The sequence below is a fragment of the Hemitrygon akajei genome, chromosome 18, assembly GCF_048418815.1.
Source record: "Hemitrygon akajei chromosome 18, sHemAka1.3, whole genome shotgun sequence".
Lineage (NCBI taxonomy): Eukaryota > Metazoa > Chordata > Chondrichthyes > Myliobatiformes > Dasyatidae > Hemitrygon > Hemitrygon akajei.
The window spans coordinates 47,247,912-47,258,773 of record NC_133141.1 but is presented as its reverse complement, the minus strand read 5'-3'; the positions used below and the strand labels follow the sequence as shown (position 1 = coordinate 47,258,773).

General features: G+C 43.6%; 1 protein-coding gene across 1 annotated transcript in view; it reads right to left on the bottom strand.

Moving 5' to 3' along the window:
* Nucleotides 1-1,078: 1,078 nt before the first annotated feature.
* Nucleotides 1,079-10,862, bottom strand: part of LOC140741432 (cyclin-dependent kinase 6-like) — a 147,708-nt gene continuing 137,924 nt past the window's right edge. Inside the window, exons 6-7 of the mRNA XM_073071609.1 lie at nucleotides 10,528-10,663; nucleotides 1,079-1,383 (exon numbers count right to left, since the gene is read on the bottom strand). Of these exons, the coding sequence (XP_072927710.1) occupies nucleotides 1,294-1,383; nucleotides 10,528-10,663 (226 nt within the window). The 3' untranslated portion in view covers nucleotides 1,079-1,293. The remainder of the gene's footprint in view (nucleotides 1,384-10,527; nucleotides 10,664-10,862) is intronic.

Below are 10,862 nucleotides of genomic sequence, written 5' to 3'. Positions count from 1 at the left end.
AGGGTTACAGGGAGAAGACAGGAGAATGGGGTTGAGAGGGAAATGGATCAGCCATGATCAAATACCATAGCAGACTAGATGGGCCAAACGGGCTAATTCTGCTTCAATGTCTTATCGTCTTACAGTCTTTCATGGGTCTCTTACAAGCTTATTTGCATAAAATTGTTTTGACAACATCCAAGGACAAAAAGCTGTATATTCCAAGTAAACATTGCAGTACGTCAGTAAGTTTTCATTTATGCACTTATCCTGACAAAGGGTCTCAGCCTGAAACGTCGACAGTGCTTCTCCCTATAGATGTTGCCTGGCCTGCTGTGTTCCACCAGCATTTTGTGTGTGTCATTTGATCAACAATCTGCTTCTAAGAGGGAATGTTTTCAATTTTCTTCTCTCTTTCATGAGAGCAGGCTGTCGATGATCTATTATTGACTGTGAAGAGACTGCTTAATGTGGGTCGAAGTAGTGTACTGGATGTGTAATATTCTGACTCTCAAGGACTCAGTCTCACACAAAGCTGTCTGATTAAGTATTTTACGTGTACACAGTTTAAAAATACCACACAGAATCACTGTCATATAAACATGGCTTTGCCTGTAGTATGTGATACTCACAAACTGTTCACCAATGGCTTACTTGTAGACCCTGTTTAAATGGTTTCAACTGAATGGAGAGTTAATGAAGAAAAAATAGAAATGCTGGCCGCTTGCATGAATGAATGTGAAGAAAATTGATCGTAATTATTTCATTTGTTTACCAAGATGGACTCAAATTGTTCGCTTTCCCTAATTTTAAGTGTGCTTAAATCTAGTGTCTCAATATTTACTGTTGAACAGTTGATCTTACTGGTGCATGTTCTTTAAGTCTCTATAACACTAGGCCTCAAGTCCCTTCATCTTTTACTGGCAAACAACTGAAGGCTCATAGTCAGAGTAAAAACCTGCTCCTGTCTCAGTCGTGTCAGTTGCTGTTGTGACTCACTTGTAACAAAATAAGCTGTGTCTCTTCAGATGACCATGCAACACTCAAATATGAACAAACATAGTGGTTTAATAATGACAAAACATTCTGGGCTAGCAATTCATATTCAGTAACGTATGACAATCTTGAATTCCATTTTCAAATTATTTAAATGCACATGACCAAAAATGAATTTCTACCTTTATGTTTGGTGTTCTAACTGAATTACACTTAAAAGTAGAAGATAAAACTCGAAACATCTGGGCTTTCTTCAGATTAATTCCTTCTTCCTCATCAGAAGAAAAAGAAATGCAACACTTGATTTTCTGAGGTGTCCTAAAGATGTTCTAGTGTCTCCATGAAATAGGGATGGGCGAGGGCCTCGTGGGTAGAAGTCCTTTGTCCTGGACTGAAGCGCAGACACTTCTGAAAGAAAGAAAAGCACAATTAATTCAAGCTACATGAAAAAATCAAGAGGATAAAACTGGCAACTCTGAAGCATGGACAAAACCAATAATCATTTTCCTCAAAGTTGATATAGTACACAATTTGTGATTAATGATCGCAAAATAAAAATTTGCATGTGATATGTTTTGCGGTTGAATGGAGAGAAAGGTTTGGTGCCGTTGTGTCAACAAAGCAAGTACCAATCACTGAGTTCAATCGTTGTAAGTGTGGTTGCCAATTTGTAGTACAGCAAGATCCCATAGCAGCCAGACAGGCCATTTGTATGGCCAAGGCATAAAAGTTGTTACCAGGGTACCAAGGGATATATTAGGGCAGTTTACAATGGTTTCACATCTAAAAGTCTTTCCTTAAGAAGGGCATCTCAAAGACATTTCCTTTGGTTTAGATTATGTATTGAGGCCTTAGAATGTACATTTTGTTTCAATGAGAGATGACATTGGGCCACAAATGGATGATAGAAATACCATTGTCCAGAAGCCTGTCTGACTGTAGGGCCATTCATGATTGGAACAAACTCACAAAGGCCATTCAACCCATTGGGTCTATGCAAGCTCCTTGCAGAGCAATCCCATCAGGTCTATTTCCCATCTAGGCCTCCTACTTATTCTCTCTCACAATGCCAAACAACTCCCCTTTGATTCTTCTACCACTTAGCTACACCAGCAAAACTTTCGGCAGCCACTCAACCTGTCAGCATATCTTTGTGATGCAAAAGTAAACTAGAGCTGCTGAAACTCCACACAGACAGTAGCCAAGGTATGAATCGAACCTGGGTCCCTGGGGGTCACAGGTAGTACGTGCAAACTCCACACAGACAGTAGCCAAGGTATGAATCAAACCTGGGTCCCTGGGGGTCACAGGTAGTACGTGCAAACTCCACACAGACAGTAGCCAAGTTATGAATTGAACTTGGGTCCTTTGGGCTGTGAGCCAGCAGTACTATGCACTGGACTACTGGAGCTGTTGGACAATCTTTGAGAGCTGGGAATTTAATACCAATTATGAAGGTGCAAATTGCTTAACATCTAGTGGAAGAGATGGGGTTAATGGTGACCTGATTAGCTTTTCCTCTTGGAAATCTTAAATCTTTGGAAAACCCTAATCCTGGGACTGCAGGAAGTCGCTATAATAAGGTTTTAATTGGCAGTTGACCCCAGGCCAATCTCACAAAAAGAGGCCCCTGCGAGTGGTAAAAGTGTTAAATCCTGATAGTCATTTGGAATTTGGAGCGTAAAAGGAGCCAAGTTTAGTGATCAACAGGAAACAGATGTTAACTTACTGAAGAGAAATCCAGAACTCTCTGCCTCTTGGGTTATACTTTGAAACCTGTCCCACTTCTATTCAACTCCAACATCAACGGGAAGAAGAAGCAGGCTTGTACCGAACAGCTCTGGAAGTTTTCTCCACCTTTCAATATCATGGCTGCTTCTGCCTCAAGTCCATTTTCAGCTCTATTCCTGAATCCATTGATCTCTCATTTGTTCAAAATCGATCTTAGCACTGGGTGCCCTCAAAGAATTCTAGATTTACAGCTCTTAAGGGAAGTTTTACATGTCTCAATCTAACAGGGCTGACCTCTTATCCTAAGACTGGACAGAGACTGATATGCCTCTCGCATATGATTCAGTGCCAAAAGGCCTGAAGCTAACACACTCCAGGAACACAGAACAGTACAGGGCTTTCAGCCCACAATATTGTGCCAACCTTTTAACCTACGCTAAGATCAATCAACCCCTTCTCTCCTACATAACCCTCCATTTTTCTATCTTCTATGTATCTATCCAAGAGTTTCTGAAATGCCTCTACCACCACTCTGTCTAAAAAAACTTACCTCTGACATCCCCTCCAATCAATGCCCCCTTGTATTAGCCATTTCTGACTTAGGAAAAAGTCTCTGGCTATCCACTCGATCATCTTGTACACCTCAGAGCACCTCTTGTCCTCCCTCACTCCATATCTTTGTAAGACATGCCCTCTAGTCCAGGCAGCATCCTGGTAAATTTCATCTGAACCCTCTCTAAAGCTTCCTCTGCATTAAAAACAAAATGCAATGGCTAGGTTTCATTTTAGTGTCTATTTCATGGAGTTATAAATGGGCCCTTCCATGTCAATGCTGATCTTTCTGCCCATCTACACTGATCCCCTACGCCTAGTCTATTTAAGTGTCTAATCAGGGTTTCCCAACCTGGAGACCAGAGACCCCTCACTTAATGGTATTGGTCCATGGCATAAAAGAGGTTGGGAGCCCCTGGTCTAAGTGGTTCTTAAACATAGTGATCGTCGCGGATAAACTCTGCAATTGTAAGATTTCCATCTTTATGTTATCTGAAGACTACGTTTGGTAGGTATTCTGTACAATGGCTCAAGATGTAGCATATTTCATTATCATCCCCTCTCCATCTTCTAGATTGAAAAGGATGGAGCCTTTCTGCTCAATCCTTCCCAATAAAACAATCCATTCATCTCGGGGATCAATCCAGTCTGATCTGTTTCTCATTGGAAATTGTAAATTCCTTCTATTAATGTTTATTCCTCACATGACATGGAACATCACAGGGTCTGGTCTTCAGGGCCACAATGTGCCCTAACTATGATGCCAATCTAACTAATTCCACCTGCTTGTACATGGTCCGTATTGCCCCATTCACTGTCTGAATAAACAATATTATATTATTACTTCCTCTAATATCCCCCTTGAACTTCCCTCCCCTTACCTTAAAGCTATGTCCTCCTGTATTCAGCAGTGGTGCCCTGGGGAAGAGGCGCTGGCTGTTCACTCTATCTATTCCTCTTAATATCTTGTACACCTCTATCATGTCTCCTCTCATCCTCCTTCTCTCCAAAGAGTAAAGCCCTAGCTCCCTTAATCTCTGATCATAATGCATACTCTCTAAACCAGGCAGCATCCTGGTAAATCTCCTCTGTACCCTTTCCAATGCTTCCACATCCTTCCTATAGTGAGGTGACCAGAACTGGACACAGTACTCCAAGTGTGGCCTAACCAGAGTTTTATAGAGCTGCACCATTACCCCATGACTCTTAAACTCTATCCCTTGACTTATGAAAGCTAACACCCCATAAGCTTTCTTAACTACCCTATCTTCCTGTGAGGCAACTTTCAGGGATCTGTGGACATGTACCCCCAGATCCCTCTGCTCCTCCACACTACCAAGTATCCTGCCATTTACTTAGTACTCTGCCTTGGGAGTTTGTCCTTCCAAAGTGTACCACCTCACACTTCTCCAGGTTGAACTCCATCTGCCATATCTCAGCCCACTTCTGCATCCTATCAATATCTCTCTGCAATATTTGATGATCCTCTACACTATCTACAACACCACCAACCTTTGTGTCATCTGCAAACTTGCCAACGCACCCTACTACCCCCACATCCAGGTCGTTAATAAAAATCACGAAAAGTAGAGGTCCCAGAACAGATCCTTGTGGGACACCACTAATCACAACCCTCCAATCCGAATGTACTCCCTCCACCACGACCCTCTGCTTTCCGCAGGCAAGCCAATTCTGAATCCACCTGGCCAAACGTTCCTGGATCTCATGCCTTCTGACTTTCTGACTTTTGGAACTTTGGAAACTTTTGGAAATGCCTTACTAAAATCCATGTCGATCACATCCACTGCACTACTCTCATCTATATGCCTGGTCACCTCCTCAAAGAACTCTATCAGGCTTGTTAGGCACGATCTGCCCTTCACAAAGCCATGCTGACTGTCCCTGATCAGACCATGATTCTCTAAATGCCCATAGATTCTATCTCTAAGAATCTTTTCCAACAGCTTTCCCACCACAGACATAAGGCTCACTGGTCTATAATTACCTGAACTATCCCTACTACCTTTTTTGAACAAGAGGACAACATTCGCCTCCCTCCAATCCTCCGGTACCATTCCCGTGGACAATGAGGACATAAAGATCCTAGACAGAGGCTCAGTAATCTCTTCCCTCGCCTCGTGGAGCAGCCTGGGGAATATTCCATCAGGCCCCGGGGACTTATCCATCCTAATGTATTTTAACAACTCCAACACCTCCGCTCCCTTAATATCAACATGCTCCAGAACATCAACCTCACTCATATTGTCCTCACCGTCGTCAAGTTCCCTCTCATTGGTGAATACCAAAGAGAAGTATTCATTGAGGACTTCGCTCACTTCCACAGCCTCCAGGCACATCTTCCCACTTTTATCTCTAATCGGTCCTACCTTCACTCCTGTTATCCTTTTGTTCTTCACATAACTGAAGAATGCCTTGGGGTTTTCCTTTACCCTACTCGCCAAGGCCTTCTCATGCCCCCTTCTTGCTCTCCTCAGCCCCTTCTTAAGCTCCTTTCTTGCTATCCTATATTCCTCAATAGACTCATCTGATCCTTGCTTCCTAAACCTCACGTATGCTGCCTTTTTCCACATGACTAGATTTTCCACCTCACTTGTCACCCATGGTTCCTTCACCCTACCATTCTTTATCTTCCTCGCCAGGACAAATTTATCCTAACATTTCCCCGCAAAAACATCATCCCAATTCACACCTGCAAGTTCTAGCCTTATAGCCTCATAATTTGCCCTTCCCCAATTAAAAATTTTCCTGTCCTCTCTGATTCTATTCTTTTCATGATAATGTTAAAGGCTGGGGAGTGGTGGTCACTGTCCCCCAGATGCTCACCCACTGAGAGATCTGTGACCTGACCCGGTTCGTTACCTAATACTAGATCTTGTATGGCATTCCCCCAGTCGGTCCGTCAACATACTGTGACAGGAATCCGTCCTGGACACACTTAACAAACTCTGCCCCTGTCTAAACCATTGGAACTAATCAGGTGCCAATCAATATTAGGGAAGTTAAAGTCACCCATGATAATATCCCTGTTATTTTTGCACCTTTCCAAAATCTGCCTCCCAATCTGGTCCTCGGTATCTCTGCTGCTATCAGGGGGCCTATAGAATACTCCCAATAGAGTAAGAACAGCAAGTGGAATTCTTTATTTGCTGAAAACACAGCTATTGGAACAAAGTTTAGAAATATTTTGTGACCAGCTGCAAACAATCCATCAAAATGAAAAGAATTTGCTTGAGGTACAGATTATGGCACTACCTGGATTGATCTTGCAGAGAGCTGGTATGCAGGTAACTGGCTTCCTTTCCTTTCTAATGCAACCACTCTGCAATTCTCCACAATCGTTTGTGATGATTGCTCTCACTGTGTTCCTGGTGGCCCTTGGTCACAGATCCGTCTCCTGACCCTGAAGGGTCATACAATGCAGGGTGCAGTCCTGGATTCCGGGGACAGTCCTTCCCCACAACTTGCTAATTTATCACAGAGACTGAAATTTCCCAATCCTGTGTGCAGTGTGTTGCCCATCAGGATCTGTCTACAGTGACACACTACTCACTAGTCTATCCTGGTCCAACCACATGTAAGCCATGGGCAAGAAAGGACATCAACGCTTCTACTTTCTCAGGAGGCTAAAGAAATTCAGCATGTTCCAGTTGTCCCTCACCAATTTTTATAGGAGGCGTCCTATCCAGATATTTCACAGCTTGGTATGGCAACTGCTCTAGCCGAGATGGCAAGAGACTGCAGAGTTGAGAACACAGATCAGCACATCATGGAAACCAGCCAACTCTCCATTGGCTGCCTCGGTAAAGCAGCCAATATAATCAAAGACCCCACCCACCCCAGACATTCTCTCTTCTCCCCTCTCCCATCAGACAGAAGATAAGAAACCCTGAAACTATGTACCACTAGGCTCAAAGACAACTTCTATCCCACTGTTATAAGATTTTTGAACAATCCTCTAGTACAATAAGATTGACTCTTGACCTCACAACCTACCTCATCGTGGCCTTGCACCTTATTGACTACCTACCTGCATTGCACTTTGTTACAGTAACACTTTATTCTGCATTCTGTTATTGCATTTCCTTTGTACTACCTCAATGCACTGATGTGATGAAATAATCTGTACAGTTGGCATGTAGAATAAAGCTTTTTGCTGTACCTCAGTACATATGGCAATTACAAACCAATTTACCATTTTACATTTATAACCATATAACAATTACAGCATGGAAACAGGCCATCTTGGCCCTTCTAGTCCGTGTCGAACACTTACTCTCACCTAGTCCCACCGACCTGCACTCAGCCCATAACCCTCCATTCCTTTCCTGTCCATATACCTATCCAATTGTACTTTAAATGACAATATCAAACCTAATTTTGAGAGCCTCTAGCCCCCAATCCTGTTTTCAGTTTCTCAATAGTCCTGGTGAAAATGCTAGAAATCAGTTGGAACATTTCAATTATGAGGAGAAACGGGTAAGGGTGGGTTTGTTTTCCTCTGGACAGAGGAGGCTGAGGGAGGAAATCTAATGAGAGGTATAGACAGAATAGGTGGGAGGAAACTTTTCCCAAAAGCTGAGGTATCTAAACCTACAGGTTTTTGGATACGGGGTGAAAGGTCAGAAAAAGTCTGATTTGTTGGAATCTGATGGAGACAAACTCCCACAACGTTTATGAGGTAACTGGACAAGCACCTGGTTCACCAAGATGTAGAAGACTACATACCGAATGCTGATAATGGGATAAATATAGATGTGTTATTGATGGTTGGCATAGACATGGTGGGCCAAATGTCCTGTTTCAATGGTAGGGAGATCATGATGAAGCTCCCTCGTGATCTGTTGCACCTTAATCCAATGTGTCATATCTAAGGCAGCCAGGGATTTTGCACAGAAAAATGTGGTCCTCCTGCATATTTCAGTGATGTAATCCATTTTACAACTATTTCTTTTATGGTCAACAATGTTCTAAACTACAATGACAAGGACAAAATGTCTGCAGTGTAATTCCCCCCAAGTAACAGGATAATGTGGCTCACTGATGCCCTCCGGTGCCTAAACAAGATACTGCAGCATTGTAAAAAGCCTGAGGCTTTCATTTGAAAGGTGCTTGATTTCTTGCCAATGTTGCTCTAAAAGATGTCTCTTCCTCTCCCACACAGATTGACTCTCAACACAATCAATTTATTATATAATGCTGATTGATTCTGACAACTGCTAGTACACTGGAGTAAGTCTGTTCACCCACCAAAATATAAAAAATATGGTATTTGTCAAGTCAAACTTGAGTTTCTAGAAAGTATTGGGACCTAGTGGCAAAAGAAAATAAAATTTAAAAGTAATAGCAAGAATCCACTGGTAGACCGGATGGAACCCGCTGCCTGAGTGCTGCTTCTGCCCGGAACACTGGGGGGGACCCCGCAGCGTCACAGCGGCAGTCCGGGAGCAGCGTTGGAATCTGCGGTAAGATGCTGAACTTTAAATAACTTGAGAGACTGTTTCATGGAAAAGAGCACTGCTGTCACTGCGTTTGGGTTAGCACTAGCTTTGTCATGGGATCATCACGCGCAGGCACTTCTCGGAAACAGCGCGAGGTTTAAGAAGAGCTCGCGAACCTTCGGGAGAGTTCGCCCGGTTTGAAAACATAACGGTCGGAGACCATAACGGTCCATCAGAGAAATGGGGACTGTGCAGGTTGGAATTTGTCTACAAAGTCTGAGAGGCAGCCAGTTTTTTCATCTTATGACTAACAGAACTATCAAACTGCCACACTTGTGAAAAATAAAAAGGAGGAAAAAGGAAAAGTTGTTTGGTCATCGAGTGGAATCGGGTTAAAAAATCTTCGGGTAGGCACATTCATTCTCTTTCAAGTGGGGAAGCTGCACATGTTCAAAGAACAAGAACTCCAACTTAACGGAATTAATTTTAATATGGGTGACTTAATCAGCTGGAGATGGGGAACTTAGTGGAATGTGAGTGGTTTGCAAAGCATCCAAGTACTTGTACAGCATGGGGAGCATTTCAAAGCACTTCATGATGGAAAAGAATCTTATTGTGTGTGATTTAGAGAATGTGATCAAACAACTGGTGGAAAACTGAACTTCAGGTTATATGCCTAAGGTCGTTCCTCAGGTTGTCATAGCTGGGGGTGGTAATGGGGATAAGCTCTCACTAACTATAAAGTGCTCCAAATGGTGTGCGTCTCGAACAGCCTCTGACAACCAAGTCCAACTCTTGGCTTTCACGTGTAGCTTAGCTACTAGGCCCAGCACAACTGTTTCTACTGACAAGAGAAGGGGCAAAGGCAGACCACTGGTGCCTCAAAACCAGCTGCTTCGGGCAGGTGAGTCTCATCAGCCTCGGATGGCAGCCCGCCGAGGAGAAGGAGAACTCTGATTTTAAACCTCCACTGCCTTGCGGCCATACCCTCCCATGGGAAAGGCTTCGGGAATAAACCTTGAGGACAAATCCGGAGCCGGGGTCCCTATGGAAGTTTGATGTTGCTTACAATTTCACTCTGGCAACCTCTGTGACAACACTGGTGCCAAGCTGTATCGGCACTTGCCCTCCCTTGGACCACATCAGTGACATGGAGAGAGCAAATCCACTGCATGGGCAACAGCTGGTTCTTCAACTTTTCCCGCCCAACCCACGAACCCCTGGGATCAACAACTGCCTACAAGATGCCTAAGGTACCTCTTAGCTTTAGCAGGAACCTGGAGTTGAAATGATAGAGAGGGAAAATGACAATTGGGGCAGCTGCATCAAGTCCAGTAAATGGCACTGAAATAACCGCAAGGAGCCCAAAAATTCCTTCTAATCCAGTCAAAAGCAACAGACTACTCAATAAAGCATACCAGAAGGGTGAAGACAAAAGATTCTGCAGATGCTGGAATCTGGAACAAAAAAAAGAGAATCCTGGAAGAACTCAATAGGTCAAGCAGCATGCGTGAATGCAAAGGTGCAGGTCTATATTTTGGGGCAGCATGGCAGCGTAGTGATTTGTGTGACGTTATTACAGCACCAAAACCCGGGTTCAATTTTATCCACTATCTATAAGGAGTTTGCACCTTCTCCCTGGACTGCATGGGATTCCTCTGTGTACTCCAGCTTCCCCCCTCGTTCCAAAGTCATACAGGTTCGTGGGTTAATTGGGTAGCACGGGATTATTGGGCTGGAAGGGTCTGTAACGGTGTTGTATCTCTAAAAAAACTCTGCATCAGAACCTGGTTTAAACATTTCAACTCACTAGCAGGAGGTCTTTGCCCAGTAAATCAATCTGAGGTAATAGATCTTCAACAGGCTTCACCTTCCGGGGAGCGAAAGAGCTGTAGCACAATGGGGCCTCTGGAGGCCATTCCCCTTCATCTGGAAGACCAAGAATGCTGAAATGACAAGTTCAAAGTTATTCCAAGAGATAGTAGCTCATTAAATCCAAAGACATGTTCCCTGAATCGTTTTTGTGCTGAATTCACACACTACAAATGCACAAACCCTCACCCCTACTGCTTGCCTGCCACCTCAATGCACTCTGGTACTTGCCTCAGCCAATGCAGATCTGACCACCTCTTTTAAACTCTCTGC